Source organism: Trichomycterus rosablanca, chromosome 11 (genome assembly GCF_030014385.1).
Source record: "Trichomycterus rosablanca isolate fTriRos1 chromosome 11, fTriRos1.hap1, whole genome shotgun sequence".
In the NCBI taxonomy this organism is placed as follows: Eukaryota; Metazoa; Chordata; class Actinopteri; order Siluriformes; family Trichomycteridae; genus Trichomycterus; species Trichomycterus rosablanca.
Window position 1 is genome coordinate 14,647,924 of NC_085998.1, and position 18,552 is coordinate 14,666,475.

At 40.3% G+C, this 18,552-nt stretch overlaps 2 protein-coding genes across 2 annotated transcripts in view; one reads left to right on the forward strand and one right to left on the reverse strand.

The window, feature by feature from the left end:
• The window catches only part of lrch3 (leucine-rich repeats and calponin homology (CH) domain containing 3), a 51,487-nt gene extending 44,837 nt beyond the window's left edge, over positions 1–6,650 (forward strand). Inside the window, exon 20 of the mRNA XM_063005196.1 lies at positions 2,978–6,650. Within this exon, the coding sequence (XP_062861266.1) occupies positions 2,978–3,115 (138 nt within the window). The 3' untranslated portion in view covers positions 3,116–6,650. The remainder of the gene's footprint in view (positions 1–2,977) is intronic.
• Positions 6,651–6,655: 5 nt separating this feature from the next.
• iqcg (IQ motif containing G) lies at positions 6,656–18,298 on the reverse strand. The gene is made up of 9 exons (XM_063005197.1): positions 18,076–18,298; positions 15,523–15,722; positions 13,999–14,127; positions 13,724–13,805; positions 10,030–10,191; positions 9,867–9,941; positions 8,636–8,767; positions 7,844–7,945; positions 6,656–6,813 (listed from the first exon to the last, which is right to left on the reverse strand). The coding sequence occupies exons 1-9, from the start codon at positions 18,202–18,204 to the stop codon at positions 6,706–6,708; spliced, it is 1,119 nt and encodes a 372-aa protein (XP_062861267.1). The 5' UTR covers positions 18,205–18,298; the 3' UTR covers positions 6,656–6,705.
• Between the last annotated feature and the right edge of the window lie 254 nt (positions 18,299–18,552).

Consider the following 18,552-nt stretch of genomic DNA (forward strand, 5'->3'; position numbering starts at 1 on the left):
TAAACCCGGCTGCTTTCATTTTCAATTTTGTCTTATTTAATTGCCTTTTATGAACAATCTCTCCTTCCAAAGAGCTTTTGTTCTAAACTGATTTCAGCCCTGTATGCAGATAATCATGGATCAAAGCCAGATGATGTATTCTCAAGTTGTTGGTGTTATTTTAGCCTAGCATGGCACATTTGCAATAATGTATTTTGGATTACAGGGTTGGGAAATTGAGGCCTTTTTGTAAGAAATGCATGAGAGAGAACAAATTGTGCTACTGATCTATACTATATGGACTAAAGTTTTGGGACACCCCTTCTAATTTTTTAATTTATGTGTTTCAGCCATGTCAGTTGCTAACAGGCGTAATAAAAAAAATCTATTATATAAAGCCATATTTTAGCGAAGGCCCTTTCCTGTTCCAGCAAGGTCTATAAAGACTTAAAGAAAGTCTTAGTTTGAAGAAACTTCAGTGGCCTGCCCAGAACAGCTTTGGAATGAACTGGCGCCCAGGTGGCTATTTCGCTAGCACACCAGCGCAGAGATTCTGAACTCGTCGTTGCGAAACTCGGCGTTGCCACCGGTCGGCTGGGTGCCATCTAGCGGGCATAATTGGCAGTGCCTGCAGCAGACACGGTTCTGCTAGGGCAGGATGACCGGACCATGTGGGTGGGGTCTTCAAACGCTGTGTAAGGACCCTGATTGGCAGACAGAGAGACGCATGTGCAGAGTGCATAGGTGAAAAAGGGTTCCGCTAAGGGCTGCAGGCGGGTCAGAGGAGGCGTGAGCAGCAATGTACCAACCTCGACTGCAATCAGGGATCCCCAGCAGCGGAGGACAAAATTGACTGTGCGAAAATGGGAGAAAAATGCATCAATAAAACAGAAAAAAAAAAAGCTTAGCAATGAACTGGAACATCAGTTGAGGCTAGCTAGACACACATCAATGCCCAGCCATACAAATGCTCTTTTGACTAAATGGACACGAATTCCCACAGACATACATATTTGTCTTGTAAGTAGCCTTCTCAGATGATTGGCTGTTATAGCTATGGTATGTCCAGAAAGCTAATCCTCAGGTGTCCAAATGCTTTTGGCCATATAGTGCATGTCTGTATGATAGGGTAGAACTGTTGAACCAATCTTTCAGTATTGCTGTATGAAGGTGTGTGTGTGTGTGTGTGTGGGTAAACACCCTGTTGCCTAACGTTCCTATAATCCTCTTGTCTTATGATTCTTCCACAACTTTTACAATAAAATCTGACCTGACAAATCTGTCCTTGTCCTTCCTGCTCTTTACTTCTTTCTTTTTTATGATTCTCTTATCAGGCTTTTACTATAAATTATGACAGCTTTACACTTCACACTTAAACCTCTTCACTGATTACAGTTAGTGTTTGTTTTCAGCAGATGGATTGGATTTGGATTTAGCAGATGCTTTTATCCAATATAATGCAATGATTAAGGGTTAAAGGACTTGATTAGGGGCATGTCAGTGGTGAGGCTTTAACAGTAAACCTTCTGATCACTAGGCCAGTACTTTAACCACTAAGCTTCTACATAAGCTACTGGTATATTAGCATACTTGAGAGAAAAAACCCAATGTTTACTATATGCTGTGAGGACATGGTATGATGCCTCTAAGTGACATCTCTCATGGCAATTAAAAAGCTCACTTGACTGTAGATATGTAGTGTCACATATTGTTTGGAACCTATAATTTATGACAAATCAATTTTTGATGGTTCTTGAATTAGATTTGACCATTCAGGCACATTTCTTCAGAGCATTTGGTGACATTTTGGGTTTTCTTTCCAACCTAAGCCAAATAGGCAGTTTTGATTAATGACTTTATTTAAACTAGCCCTATTTGTATGGGTGCAGATAAATCAATTGTAGTCGGTCATAATCCCTAAGAAATTAAGAGGCCATATTGCAGTGTTAAAAGCATTGTCAGTGTAACTTGGTTTGATTTAATCATTTAGTTGGTGCGCCTAGACATTGAAGGGACACATGCGCACCTTTAGTGCAGGTTCCAACCCTGGATAATAGGAGGGTTGTGCTAGGAAAAGCATCCAACGTGAAAACAGTGCCAAATGAAATATGCAACCCAGTGATCTACTGTGGTAGCGGGCACAATGGAAAGGAATTATTCGTTCTGTTAATCGTTTAGTCATAATCATTCCAAGACCGCCATGACCCTTGTGCCTATTACAAGTGTATGTAGACTTTTGATTTTAACCCAATATTTCTAATCCCATATGCTACATATACATATACACTGGTGTTAAGGTGGCCCCCAGTGTAATGCACTAGTCCACCACTGAAAGAGTCTCAGCAGAAAAGACACATTTGGCCTTGTCAGAGGAAGGGCAGGTCGGCTAGGGTCTCTGCTTGTGACTTTCGCCGTGCAAGTAGAGAAGGTTCTGCAGGTTGCCTGCTGTTCAGAAGCAACTGCCTCTTTACACGTGTCAGAGGGGTGGTGCATGTTGCACATAAATTGTTAAAGGGAATTGGGAAAAGAATGCAGGGGTTGGGGGTGGTTGATATGTTTAGGGAAATAAACAGGCTTAATACTACTTATTTTTAGCTCCATGTTTTTAAACCACTGAATGGATGTTTTGTTTTTACTTTAATCATGGTGTTCACTGCTTAATTTTCATAACATGGCTTGATGGCTGACCTTGTTCTGTGTGGTCTGCTCGTGTTTACTTAATGACTGATGAGTCTTCTTTACCCTCTTGTCCTTTTGTTCATCCTTTCCCCTCTAATCATTCTTTTTCTTTAGTTTTCCATAAACCCTCCTCTTCTGTTTAATGTCATATTGAGTTTTTTCTGTACTTCATTTTTTGGTAAATGATTTCATTTTGTTTATGCCATTTATTTTACATCTGTGTTTCATTATTTGTTTCTCCATTGACATGCCCTTTTTCTTTCTCCCGTTTTGTTTCCCACCCTTCCCCTTCTCCATGGATTTGCCCGTCTTGCCTCAGAGCCAGCTTTGTCTTCCCCTCCACATCCTGGAGGAGCAGGGTTTGGAGCAGGTGGCCGGGACTGTGCGTGCCCTGCTGGAGCTGGCGCCCCCCAAGAATGTTTCCTCTCCATCCACCACCACTGTCGTTACCATATAGGACGCACGTACATGGGGACACAAAGCGGGCACAATCCAGACTGTACTGCTTTATTTGGGCTCATGAGAGACTGAGACCTAAAAGGGGGTTCTAGGTTAATAAGTCTTTATCTGACTACATTTCTAACCATGCAGTCTGTAAAGAGACCACAGCGCAGGCAGATCTTTCATGAGATATCACACAGAGGAACGGTTGCTGTATTAAACAAAAAGATACTGACACATCACATCGAAACAGAAAACTTTATCTGAGAGGATTTTTTTTCTGTTATTTTTAAAGCTGAGTTGTCTTTCACACTCTTTTAATGATTATTTTGCACCTATAAATATTATTATTATTATTATAATTATTATCTGACTCTGGCACGTCAGGTCCTATTCATCAGATATATTGGAGTTTATATATATCTATATAGTGTTCACATATGTCGGCACTGTCAACTCAATGCTGCGTCGGATTAAAAGCTGGTTTAAGTCGGTTACACTAATAATAGCAGAAGTTATACTTGCCACCTGACTATGCAAACAGATGGGTGACATATTAAAGGAAAAACTATTTAAAAATGCTGTCGGGCCAGCATGTACTGCCAGAACTCTAATATTTAATCAGGTCTAAATCCCCTTATTATTCTCATACTCTCATACAAGCCAGTTAGTTTTATCATGCGTGTACTGTAAATGGAGGCAGTGTTGATCTGGAAAATACCACTTCCATCAGGATAGAAATGCCCTGTCACATGATCATTGTATCTTTGTATTGGTTTGCAGTCACCATACAGCATTCCTGTCTGAAGACATCATTTATGCAGGTATTTTTTTGCATTGTGCATCTAAAGGACTAAGATCAAATTGGTCTTTATTAGTTTGGCTTGTAGGGTTAAAGGGGTAAAACTATCAAAACAAGCACAAACGCTAAAAGAGCTCAGGCAACAACTTTCAGATGTCTCAGGTCATCACCTTGCATCGTTCGGGCTTTTATGCCATTGGTGAGAAGCGCCCCTCATTGGCTCCAGTCTTCACTGACACACTCTGGGCATCAGGTTTTTTTTCCATAACTGCCACTGACAAACTAAGGGTTATTTCCTAACACAAATAATATAATCAAAATTTTTCAATAATAATTTCAGTCAGACAAGTTGCACATTGTGATTCATGGCCAGCCCGTGCTTAGGTTTTGGTGGCAGTTCAAATTTTAGAGCTCAATTCTGAGAAGACACACAGTAATGAACGTAGGGTATGCAGGTAAACGCAGCTGCTGCTGTTTCGAGAATGCATAGCTAAAAGCAAGGATAACTCCATCTTTAGACTAGTGCAGCAAAGCTAAAAGCTGGACATCTGTCGAAGGATTTAGATCCACACAAGGGCATGTTGCACAACCTTATTAGAAATGTAGGTGTATAGCAACAGGGTGACGCTGTTTCCAAAGCTGTACGTATAGAGACCTAATATAGATGACCTACTATTCTATCACTTCCTAATTATGTTTAATATAGAATGATAACTACAATAAGGCACTATTGCAGTAAGGGGACTAGATATCAACACTGTTAAAAGAGAAACACTTTTATATACAGTCTTGTCTTGCAGTCTATCTGTTTGTCTATCTGAACTTTATAAAAAGGCTTGCTGGAGAAATGCATGTTACTTTATTGTTATTGTTATAGTTTGAGTTATGCTTGGTGCACAATATGTAATACAGGGCCATTGTTTTTGGCAGGGAGGAGGGGAGGTACCCAGTGTTTACCCTGGTTGGCTCTGGAACCACCACAACCCTGACATGAGTTACTTATATGTCTAGTGTATGTGCAGAATTACACTATGGTTGTGTTGTATTTTTAAAGACGCACAAATTCAACACAAAAATTAATCAATAATCTGACAGCGTGTATGACATTCGTAATCAAAATGGATTTATAATTTCTTGAAGCTGGAAGCATAAAGATGATGACACGGCTCAAATAGAAGCCAAGCGCAAAATCTTAGTCTGTGTCCCAAACGGCCAAATTAAACACATGGCTAAGGGTGACATTGCTATTTCTGCCATACAGTTGAATAGGTATTCTAAAGCTGGGGACACAGCCCTTGTTGAAGCAACACTGGCAGCAGTGCTGCTGTTCCCTTGCTTCGTATGTGCTTGAACACAATGCAGTGAGGTTTGGTAACTACACCCAAAAATATCAGGACAGTATAACAAACACCCTAGTAATATACTCCTGATAATACTCTCCTAAGCCAGTATCAATTCTGGCGCTACGGCAGTGTGCTCAGATTCTGTCTTAGCATTTTAAGCGTAGTCAATTTGTCTTCCGCTGCTGGAGACTCCGATCGTGTCCGAGGAGGGTTTGCCTGCCTCACGCTCCCTCAGACGCATAACGGTCCACCACCTTTCTTATTCGAATTCACGCTGGGAGAGCCACGTCCTGATCTCCGGGCACCTCCACTTTCGGGCACCCAGCGGACCGGTAGCAGTGCTGAGTTTTGCACTCGGGGTGTTCAGAATCCCAGCACTGGTGTGCTAGTGGATTATCCAACTATACAATTTTTGTGCAATTGAATAACCGTATAGCCCTAGTCTGCGAAAACTAGTGTAGTGTCAGCACGCCTGTTCTGTCAAGAAGCAGTTGCATTGTAGTACGAGTGGCATCACAGTTCTTGGTTGTGAAAGTCATGTATTGTGCACTACGCTTAACAGACCATGTATGATTAAACTACTAGAGCTATAATGGGGAGGGAGGTTGGAAAGCACACATGGTGCTAGATGCTAGGGCTATAGCCACTCTTGCATGGCTTGCTCGTTTTTAGACGTGATAAGAAGCTGTACGTTTGAGCACACTACATTTGTATGTTCTTTCAGGTGCCTAAGCCTCACTGTTGAGTAAAAGGAATGATGTAATATGCTATATACATACACACATATACGTACATATATACACACGCACGATCAGTGATGTGCGGGCTGGTGGTGGAGTGATCCGAGGCACTGTAGGGTTCACCTCACATTGAATTACAAATATAGCAAACAGGTCAGTGCACTAAAGCTTGCTCTGGATAAAAGTTTGAAAGAGAATACACCTTATAAAAGACCCTTTTTAGACTTTTGTGTTTTTAAACAGGGAGGTTAAACATTAAGTGTAGAATAAAGATTTTAAGTCTAATATTATAATTTTTTGTGTATGTATTTTTATGTTTTATTTTGACTAGGATACTCCCCAGCAGAAATGATGTCTATAGCCTTCAGCAGGGTTTTCACCTGCGTGTCTGTACAGTAAATTAATACATTCCAAATGTTTACAAGTATGTACCGCTGGCCACAAGCATGAGACTATGCACTACATACTTTAATCAGACAGCTTGGACTTACTAGACACTCAACTTTAGCTTTTTTATGAGTTTTTTTACAGCATTATTCACAACTGTCCCTTCAAAGCTTTTTACTGTAATTTTATTAAGGTTAGTAAAATATTCCATATTTTCTGAAATGAACATTTGGATTTATTGTAAAATGAATGGATGAATAAATAAAGGTCAAATTTCAATCATGTTGTGCTGAAGTGCTTTTGTATAAAGTGAAACCTTTATTATGAGAACATCTCACTTCTTCTTTGCTTTTTTACTCTCCTTTTTAGGTTTGGCTTTCTTGTTCTTTTTAAATGCGCCCAGACCTTTCCTCACCAGAGTTCCTCTCCACCATGACTGAATCTGCAGAGGGAGACAAATAGTAATATACACTGATCAGCCATAACATTAAAACCACCTCTTAGGTGGTGTTGTGTCAGTGTGTTGTGTACTCTGTAGTGGTTCTGTGGGGGTCCTGATCATTAAAGATTAGGGTGAAAGCAGGCTTAAAATGTATGTAGAGAAACAGATGGACTACAGTCAGTAATTGCAGAACTACAAAGTGCTTCTATATGGTAAGTGGAGCTGATAACATGGACAGTGAGTGTAGAAACAAGGAGGTGGTTTTAATGTTATGGCTGATCGTGTATATTCATTTAGAAGATGTTTTATTCTAAATAGGTAGTGTCACAACAGTTAAGCTGTGGTGCTACAATCAGAAAACTGCAGATTTAAACCCTGATTAGATATGATGATTATGAAATTAAAGCTCCAACCTGGATAGCATACAATCCAAGTAATTAAATGTTGCTGTAGATCTGTCAGTGGTAACTTGGTGCTGGTGGGTCTTAAACCCTCAACCTTCTGACAAATAGCCGAGTACCTTAAGTGCTGAACTATCACTATATATAGTATATTACAGGAGGGCTTACAAGTTTGAATCTGGACGCTTACACACAGACATGATTGGCTAATGTCTGCCGCAGACACTGTGGACAGCCGGGTGGGAGGGGCTAGGAACTGCTCAGTCGATGGTGACTGCACAGAGACCACTTTGGGTAGGTGAAAAGGAGAGGTTGGCAACTACATGTGTTGGAGGGGGGCGTGTGTTAGGTACGGTCCCTTCTCGGTCAGGGTAGGGGTCTGCAGTAGTGGAGGAGAGATATAACTGGGTTAACTGGGTAAGACTAGATTGGGGGGGTGCATAAATAGAATAAAAAAATAATAAATAAAAAAGTAATGAGCAGCTTTTATTTGGACTGATACAGTGATAAAATGAAATACTTTTAAGCAGTACTGTCTGAAACAATGTGCATGCAGCTCATTTTATCTGTTACTTATTCACATTTTTAACATCTGTCTCAGAGGGAGCTGAATATATCAAAGTATTAACCTTAGTTGCTGCGTTTCTCTCCAGCTGCTCTCTCTCCAGCTGGTTGCGCAGGTTCTCCTTCTCCAGTCTGTCATCAATAATGACCTGCTCACTCTCTCTGTACTGAAAAGCATTAAGGATGATTTATATCCAGTCCTATATAGTGTACATGATGTAAATGTAGACTTTATGGCTAAGAGGATGTGGACACCTCCCAAAATAATGAGTTCAGCTGTTTCAGCCACAACCATTGCTAAAAGGTGTACAAGTTTGGGAACAGTTTGGGAAGGGTCCATTTCCGCTTCAGTATGACTGTACACCTTTAATCTCAACCCTGATTAACACCGGATTAAGGCACTTCATGGTTTAGGTCCTGTTTATTTGTCGGACCTTCTCAAGTGTTACACTCCATCCCAGAATTGAAGGTTGTCAGATGCTGGTCTCCTGGTAGTTCCCAGGTTCAGGCTGAGTACTATGGGCGGTCGATCTTTTAGTGTTGCTGCCCCTTCGCTCTGAAACTCTTCCATTTCCCCAGCACTGCAGTGACACTGACATGGTGGTGGTGTGTTAGTGTGTGTTGTGCTGGTATGTGTGGATCGGACACAGCAGCGCTGTTGGAGTTTTTAAATACCGTGTCCACTCACTGTCCACTCTATTAGACACTCCTACCTAATTTTGTTACTTATGGTACTAACAGACCGGTGTGAATGACGTTTCTCATTCTATTTTTGTCTGAAGTGCACACAAAGTTTCTCACTGAACTGTAACTGTGAGTAGAGGTTAGGAAGGTGCAGAACAGATGGCTGCACTAACCTTCCTAGCAAGATCCTGTAGCTGTGCCAAGTTGTTGGTTTTGTTCATCTTTAAAGAATGAAGTTCCTGCTGTTTGTCCTCAATATCTTTTTCATAGCGCTTTAACCAGTACTCAAACTTTTCCTGCAACCTCTGGGAGCAGAGACAATAACTTAACGTTAACATTATTATATGCATCATTATGATTTTACATTTAATTTAGTGGATTATTGATTAACATTGTAACATAAAGGCAAGTGGATCATGACAAACAAAAAATCAAAATTCTGAGGGAGGGCGGGCCGAAAGGTTTCCTAGTTTGCACGGAGCCCTGATCATAATTGCTCTTCTATTTTTTTTTCTATTTATTTATGCATTATCTCCTGATTTAGTAGGGCCAATTAGTCTTCCCCTGCTGGGGATCCCAACTGTGTCCAACAGAATATTCGCCTGCTCCATGCCCCCTCCGACACATGTGCAGTCCCCTGACCCCTTCTTTTTTGCCCATGCCTCGGTGCATTCGCATATGAGGCCCCTCCACTTCTGCACAGGCACCTCAGGCCATTGCACAGCATTTAAAGACCCCACCCATTTTATAAGTCTGGTCTTTTCCCACACAGCAGACCTGATGGCCAATTTTGTCTGCTGCAGGCACTGTCAATTGTGGCTGCTAGATGGCGCCCAATCGACCGGTGGCAGAGATGATATTCGAACCGGGTGTTCAGAATCTCAGCGCTGGTGTGCTTGCGGAATATCCCGCTGTGCCATCACTGTTCTATTTTTGCTTCTTCAGATCATTGTTCTGATTTGGCTGATTTATGTGCTTTATATTTTGAGGAGATGAGTTTTGGGTGGGGTTTGTTTCGCTTATTGTTAACTATGTAACTATTGTTCCTGCTGCTTTCAGGTTGTCCTGTAACCGTTCTAAAGTAATTCCTGGCCTCGCTTTTACCTTTTCTGTCATTATTCTGAGAGCATGTTGTGAAATCAGTGCACCGGTCATTTGTGATGCTATAACTTTGCACTTGCATGTTCTGGCATTTATTGTGTGTTATTTATTCATACTGGTCCTGAGAAGTAGTGTTTCTATGAATGCTACACCTTCTATAAAGTCTTTCCAATTAAGAGCAGCACATTTGTGTGGATATTGTGTATAGATGTGAGCACTGTATATTAAATTACCAAAACATGGTAAAATTACCCCTTAAATATTTCTATGTGACAAATATGTATTTAAATACATTGTACTTACTGTATGGTGCTTTTTAAGAAATGATTCCTTCTCCACTTGCACCCTTGTCTCTTCCTCAAGCTTCTTCTCTAGCATCTAATGCACCAGTACAATTCCATCATCATTATGGACGAAGATTAAAGTGACAAAATTTGAATAGAGGTTTTGGGGTTCATAGACACACCTGTAATTTATTCTCCATCTCCATCTCCTGGTGATGATTGAGTTTTTGTTCCTGATAGACCAGCAGCTCAGCACTTTGCTTCATGTAATTCGTTTCCTGGCTTGTCTTCATTTTCGTGTCCTGCAGCTGATCTTTCAGATGAGCCACCAGTTCCTCACGCTTCTGCTCGGAGAGACAGAATTTGACATATTAAGCTAAGGGCTAAGAGCTAAGACGAAATGTGGGCAATGGTAGCTCAGTGGTTAAGGTACTGGACTAGTAATCTGAGGGTTGCTGGTTCAAGCCCCACCACCGCCCGCCAGCTTGCCACTGTTGGGCCCCTGAGCAAGGCCCTTAACCTTTAAATGCTTAAGTTGTATTCAGTCATAATTGTAGGTCACTTTGAATGAAAGTGTCTGTAAATGCCACAAATGAGTTTGGGCTATGGTGGGTCAGGCAGGTCATTCAGAAAGGCTAAGTGCAGGGTAGAAATGCAACATGGTGGCACAGTGGCTCACAGCAAGAACGTCCTGGGTTCGATTCCTAGATGGTGCGGTCTGGGTCCTTTCTGTGTGGAGTTTGCATGTTCTCCCCGTGTCTGTATGGGTTTCCTCCTCCCACAGTCTAAAAACATGCAAGTGAGGTGAATTGGAGATACAAAATTGTCCATGACTGTTTGACATTAAAGACTTGAACTGATGAATCTTGTGTAATAAGTAACTACCTGCCCTGTCATGAATGTAACCAAAGTGTGTAAAACATGACGTTAAAATCCTAATAAAATAAATAAATAGAAATGCACCCCATCAGACTCTCACAATCACTTACACCAAGGGGAAGTTTGGAGTTGCCAGTCCACATTATGGATGTTTTTGGACAGTGGAAATCAAACCAAAGTACCCAGGAATACACACACTGTCATGGTAAGTACTTGTCAAACTCACCGGTGACTAAAGGTGAGCATCCAACCCTGGTTTACGGGCTCTAACATTTAAACATTTATGTTCTATATATTGAAGTGTATTAGAACATCAACAATGATCCTTATTATGTCATTGCTTGGTTTACCAGTTGTGTAAAAACATTCCAGATTCCCCATGTAATTCTCATATCATTTATTTGTGCCATATTTCAGGTTATCTATTCAGCTTTAAGGGTATTTTTACACTTAAAGTTTGGTAAAGTTTAAGATTTGTTTGTGGTCAACCAGTTAATTCTTACACACACTGATGAGCCAAAACATTAGAACCACTCGGAAATTTGCATGGTTAGACATATTTTAATTGTCAGGCTAATGGTAGTTACTCATAGTACGCATGTTGAATGCAGCCGATATCATTAGCATAAAGACCTGAGGAGGGTCAGCACGGTGGCTCAGTGGGTAGCACTGTCGCCTCACAGCAAGAAGGTCCTGGTTTCTGCCCACAGTCTAATGACATTCAAGTGAGGTGAATTGAAAATACAAAATTGTCCATGACTGTTTAACATTAAACTTGTGAACTGATGAATCTTGTGTAACCAGTAACTTCCTGTCATGAATGTAACCAAAGTGTAAAACATGATGTCAAAATCCTAATAAATACATAAAAACCTGAGTAACTTTATGGCCAGATGACTTAGTTGAAGTATCTCTGAAACAGCAGGGAGTGCTTTCATGCAGCCGAGGTGAGTGGCCACTGACAGAGGTCTGATAAAGGACAAGCCACAAACTGGTGACAGGTTGTACTGTAGCCAAGATTCACTGATGCCAGAGGACATGAAGGTACAGACTTACAGAGGAGCTGCTGTGGCTCAAGCGATGTGACGATTATCAATAGGAATTGTATATTGAGCAGTGTGGTATCTCCGCCACCGTAAAACATTACAATCCATTTTTGGAGTGTAACCCTAGACAACAGTTCCCACTACAGATGGAAGAGAAACTCATTGTTGAGGCATCAGACTTCTGCAAACAGATGGCAGCAATCGCAAAGAACAATAACTGTTTTCCTGTCATACAGACAGTGATAGACTACGCAGGGATGACATTTCTAGACAAGCAATTTCCCTCCAGGATCTTTATTTTTAGTAGGAACGTCTGATTAAAAAAAAATTGTGATCCAGTTGTGTTTTTATATATATACACCGATAGGCATAACATTAAAACCACCTCCTTGTTTCTACACTCACTGTCCATTTTATCAGCTCCACTTACCATATAGAAGCACTTTGTAGTTCTACAATTACTGACTGTAGTCCATCTGTTTCTCTACATACGTTTTTAGTCTGCTTTTACCCTGTTCTTTAATGGTCAGGACCCCCCACAGGTCCAGCACAGAGCAGGTATTATTTAGGTGGTGGATGATTCTCAGCACTGCAGTGACAATGACGTGGTGGTGGTGTGTTGTTTTGGTATGAGTGGATCAGACACAGCAGATGTAAATTCGTAGATGTAAAGTCAGAGACGATCGCTCATCTATTGCTGCTGTTTGAGTTGGTCATCTTCTAGACCTTCATCAGTGGTCACAGGACGCTGCCCATGGGGCGCTGTTGGCTGGATATATTTTTGGTTGGTGGACTATTCTCAGTCCAGCAGTGACAGTGAGATGTTTAAAAACCTCCTGCAGCGCTGCTGTGTCTTATCCACTCATACCAGCACAACACACACTAACACACCACCACCATGTCAGTGTCACTGCAGTGCTTAGAATAATCCACCACCCAAATAATACCTACTCTGTAGTGGTCCTCGGAGAGTCCTGACCATTGAAGAACAGCATGAAAGGGGGCTAACAAAGCATGCAGAGAAACAGATGGACTACAGTCAGTAATTGTAGAACTACAAAGTGCTTCTATATGGTAAGTGGAGCTGATAAAATGGACAGAATGTAGAAACAAGGAGGTGGTTTTAATGTTATGGCTGATCAGTGTATATATGCTGTGTAGATACTAGCCAGTAAAGTACATTGTATTGTCATGGCATTTGTTTTTATTTATTTATTTATTTTTTTACTTTGCTTGGCATCAGTTAAACCATAGCAACCAAAAGCCTACAGGTGATGACACTTCCGGTGTGAACACAGAACGATGAGCGGTCAGCAATTGGGGCGACAAGAGGCAACAAATCGCTGCCGATCTGAATGTATGGAAAGTGGTAAATACAGAATCTGAGAGCACTCGTCGGTACAATGTGGACTCTTCTCTTCAGCTTATACAACAACATCATAATAGAGATTATATCAGGGTAGGGGAATGATCATTAAGAATTTTTTGTGTAAGTTTGGTCATTTGCATTACTGCTTCACAGATCTAACACTACCTAACAATGGGGGTTAGGTTTTTTTCCATATAGCCATTCTTCTTTTTACACTTACCCACCTTAAGTGTTGTTCCGTTTTATTTGAGTATTTGTGTGATCTAAGCATACAGCGCCAAACCGTACCAGCACCTAGACATTCAGTCACTCACTTGTACCTGGGGGTACCTTGGAGCAGCCAGTTTACCAGTGGGCATGTTTTTTTCTATTAATGCCTCAATCACCTTATCTTCACTGTTCTAAAATGTCAGTTTCATCCTGTGTAACAAGTAAAATGCTACATGCTAGTAGTGCATTTTTTCTCTTAACAAATACTTGATTAAACTAGTAATTATGTAAATAACTATTTTTACTCTGTCCTGTTACATTGGAAACCTAGTGAACATCATTTTTACATTATGCAGTCTGAGATCGTTTCACCTGAAGCTCCAGTATCATTAGTTTGCGGCAGTCAGTTAACTGCTTTTTCAGCACCTTGATTCGGAGTCGACCCTCCTCCTCCCTACAATACACAAATTCAGTATTAATGGACCTACAGTTTGTACTACAGCAATATCTGAAGTTATGCAATTGTACTACTAAGTTGAATTAGATGTCAGTGCGTTGTGCTGGATTCTAAAGGATCGGACTTCTAATATACAACACGTATATTAAATATTAATATGGTGATAAACCATGTCAGTTTATGAGCAAACCTGATGATTGCGTCTTGTAGATCAGCTTTTCTCTTCTTCTCTTCCTCCACTGCCTGCAGCAGGCTGGTAAATGTTCTTTTGTCCTTTAGCTCAGCCAGTAAATCATTGATCACATGGGCTGCAAACTGCCTGCAGTGGAATTCATTTCACTGTCACTATATTGCTCACAGAAGAATTATTTATAAGAGAAACAGAATTATTGTTGTAAACATTTAAACACGACTGCATGAATTAAAAGAAATAATGGCCTACCGGTCTAAAATATTTGGTTGTCTATTTTTATTTACTTTTTTTTACCTTAAAATTTTACAGAATAATTTGTTTCCTTTTAATGCATTTATTCTGCTTTACATACACAGACCACCATATCTTCACTTTGTGCATTAAAGGTCTGCTGACAAAGGCACGGTGGCGTAGTGAGTCGACTGTTGACTCATCCTGGGTGGAAACCTTTCTGTGTGGAGTTTTATTGTTTTCTCTGTGTCTGTGTGGGTTTCCTCCGGGAGCTCAGGTTTCCTCCCACAAGTCCAAAGACATGCAGTCAGGCCAGGTGGACCTGCCCAAGGTGTTTCCTACCTTTTGCCTAATAAATCAGACTGACCGTGATTCTAATCAGGATAAAGCGGTCGTAAAAAGACAATGAATGAATGAATGAATGAATGGCCTGGTGATCCTTGATTAAGCAGTAAGATTGCAGGTCTCTTAATCACATCCCTTGTTAACATAAATGCTCCATGAATGAAAGAAGAAAGGGTTTGTAATAACACTTTTTTCAGTGTAATATTTACACTTTTATATGGGAGTGACAGATTGAATAGAAGAACCCTTGCCTCCATATACAGAGTATTGCATGTTTTCCCACAGCCACAACTTTGCTTTTCCACAACCTCCCAAAATGTACAGCAGGTGGTCTGGCTGCTTTAAAATACCTTAAGGTGTAGGAAAGTGAATGTGTAAGTTCACCTTGTGATAGATAAGCACCCTGTTTAGAATGTAGTCCTACAATGTGCTTATAGTGTACCTTAATGATCCTGATAAAGCAATTACTGAGGACACATAAATAAATAAGTAAATAGGTTATTTACAAATCCAAAAAACTGAAACTTTGACTGTACACTGTATACTGTGTACTCTTGCTGATGATAGTATGTAACAGTATTTGATAAACCACACAGTAATTTAACAAACGGATGTTAAATGCTATCTATAATCACCAGTTCATTCTTTTATAAGACACACTGGGTATGATTAGATTTGTCTGTTAATGGCAATTTATAAATTACCCTTAATGTCCAAAACAGACCAGTGTTCCTTAACCCTTTCATCAGCTGCCCATTAACCCATTTATTTGTGGAAATAATAGGCCCAAAATACAGAACGCTGAGCGGCACATCTATGTGTAGCGAGTCACAAATAGACCACAGGCTGCAGACTAAATAACCAGTTATTTTGGACTCCAAATGTGTTTAATTTTAAATGTTTAAGTTTAAATTTTAAGACAGTCAAGTCACACTATAGCCATACCTGTCCCTCTGCCACTTGCTTAAGTAATCCGGAGAAAGTGGATCCTCCAACAGACTGTGTTCCAGTACCAAGTGAGATCTCAGGAGCTCCTGCGTGGCCTCGGACACAGCACCTTTCACCTGTCCTTCACAAACAGCCTTCAGATGAAACTCGGTGGCCTTCTGCTGCTCCAGAACCAAGCCAATGTACCCTGGCGCAATCTTTTCAAAAACAAAATACAAGGTGAGCTGATAGAGTCGAGAATATGATAAGGTTGATAAGCTAACTGACATTTTCTTGATTTTAAAAAGATGTTTGTTTGTTTGTTTATTAGGGTTTTAACGTCATGTTTTACACTCTTTGGTTACATTCATGACAGGAACGGTAGTTAATCGATACACAAGGTTCTTCAGTTCACAAGGTTATATCAAACACAGTCATGGACAATTTAGTGTCTCCAATTCACCTCACTTGCATGTCTTTGGACTGTGGGTGGAAACCGGAGCACCCGGAGTAAACCCACGCAGACACGGGGAGAACATGCAAACTCCACACAGAAAGGACCCTGACCGCCCCAACTGGGGATCGAACCCAGGACCTTCTTGCTGTGAGGCGACAGTGCTACCCACTTAGCCACCGTGCCGCCCTTTTAAAAAGAAACTAAGTTAATAAAGTTAATAATGTTAATGCACAGCAACCATGGGCTCTTCTACACAGCTGACTGAAAATCTGAAAATGATCCCAACTGATGCCTGCAAAGCAGAATGTTTTTTAATATCTAGAATGTTAATGTCAATTTTTATAGCTTATAATTCTATAAATGCTTTGACTAAGAAAATAAAGAAAAGCAGCATTTTTATTAATTGACCAATTTTACATTTTACATCAAATCTCCAGTATGGTTCAAGCGGTTGTAGACAAAGTTAAATTTGCACGATGTAGAGGAAAAGCTGTCAAAAGTAATGTTTAATTATGTTGGCACCAACTCCACAAGTAAATAAGATGTCTTATTGCGAACAACCTGAATGTTAGCTGTATACAACAATGCGTGGATGTTGTGTTGTTAGTGCCATTGTATTTACAACTGAAATACAATGTTGTAGGATGTCCAGATACCAAACCTGTGTTGTACATTTCACAGATAGAGATTTGTCTATAAGACGTTACATGTTTGCTAGGTTCACAACACAAACAACACTTTAGCAGTGTATTAGTGGGCGGCACGGTGGCTCACAGCAAGAAGGTCCTGGGTTTGATTTCAAAGTGGGGCGGTCCGCGTTCTTTCTGTGTGGAGTTTGCATGTTCTCTCCGTGTCTGTGTGGGTTTCCTCCGGGTGCTCTGGTTTCTTCCCACAGTCCAAAGACATGCAAGTGAGGTGAATTGGAGATACAAAATTGTCACTACCGTTTCTGTCATAAATGTAACCAAACTGTGTAAAACATAACGTTAAAATCCTAATAAATAAATACACTGTATTTGTGCGCTTTTAAAAACTTTGAAGAACTGCACTGTTGGTTGAAATCTGTGGTGTAAAATAAAGCAATAAGCCACGAGAGACTTATACTCGAGTGGCTTATTGCGTTTATAAAACGGCGGTCAACATAAAATATAATAAAATACAACAATGTTCAATTTATAAATGTTTTTATTTACAAAAACACTTACAAAAAGCATTCTTCCGCGAAATCAGGTAGTCCGTTAACAGTGTTGCTAGGCAGCATGAGGGCGAACATAACATTCGCAATAAACATTCCTCCACAAACACTATTACACTATTTCTTGGACGAAACACCCGCTTAATGATCAGGATTACTGTTTATATTAATCTGGACATTTCCATGTATAGTACATGACTTAAAATAGTGTTCAACCAAGTTTGTTTCTTTTCAGTGGCGTATTAATATGGAATGATGTGAGGCGGTCATAGGTGTGCGTATATCGGGATTTTACAACGGCTTCGAACGCCGTTCATCAGATTTTAGGAACGGAACTATCCATTTTATAATAATAAACTAAACGTTCATAAATGTCAACACAAAATTTTATTAGTACTTATTCTAATAATGTACTATGTTCACTGATTATATTACAAGATCTAAGTTCTTCGTGTTGGAATCGACTCGGGAGATTGACTCTAAATAACGGATTCGACTCTGATATTTCTGGTGTCGAATAGAGCTATTAGAGGTTCACAAGAAATATCTGGAAGGAGCTTACTTTGTGGAAGCTGAATTGTTTAATTGAATTGTAAGAATTTATGACAAGCAACAGGTTTTTCGACTTGGCAATAGGATGAAATTATGCAGCCTGACAAACTGACACAGTTGTGGAAAGGATTCGTTAGCATTCTTATACGCATAAATCATGTATTGCGTGCTTAATAAATAGCTGTCCTGTATTTGATCAGAGAATCAAGTAATTGAATCGACTCCAACATTTCTAGAGTCAAAAGTGCTGTTGAAGGTATTCTAGGTACAGTTATTAACTACAGAATCTTCTTGTCGATGCTGTAATCATAATAAGTGTATTATAAATTTGGATTAAATGTATTGATGTAGGTAACTTCATACGTACTGTATCAGCCCGGGCACGACCTCTGTAACCATCGGGCATGATGTGACCCAACACTGCCAGCTGATCAGTACAGTCCGACAGCACCGCACAAACTCGTAATAAATTTACCCCCGAGAGCTCAGCGGGCATTTTAACAACTCCTAATTCACACCTAAAAGGCAACAAAACAAATACAAATGGCCGAGAAACTCAAGCAGGCTGGCCACAAATGATCAGCGCAGTGTTCACAGCGTCTATACTGTCGCCATAGCAGCACTCGTGCTGGGAGTCTAGTTTTGAATCAAATGTAAAATGAGCCGATTCACAGATTGTCAGCTTTGACAAACAAGACAAATAAGAGTCGACTCATCAGAGTGAAAATGATTCGGCTAAAGTACGCGCACAATGTACTTTCCTCAAGCGTGTCAGCTGTCATGGTCTGTGTCCAACTGTTTATTACTGCTATGCATAATTGTTGACATCAATTGCTCTACTGTA

Coding starts and splice junctions, on each gene's coding strand:
- iqcg (XM_063005197.1), bottom strand. CDS start 18,204: ATGCCCGCTGAGCTCTCGGGGGTAAATTTATTACGAGTTTGTGCGGTG. Junction 14,128..15,522: donor AGCAAGTGGCAGAGGGACAG/GTATGGCTATAG, acceptor ATTCCACTGCAG/GCAGTTTGCAGCCCATGTGA. Junction 9,942..10,029: donor AGATGGAGAATAAATTACAG/GTGTGTCTATGA, acceptor CTGGTGCATTAG/ATGCTAGAGAAGAAGCTTGA.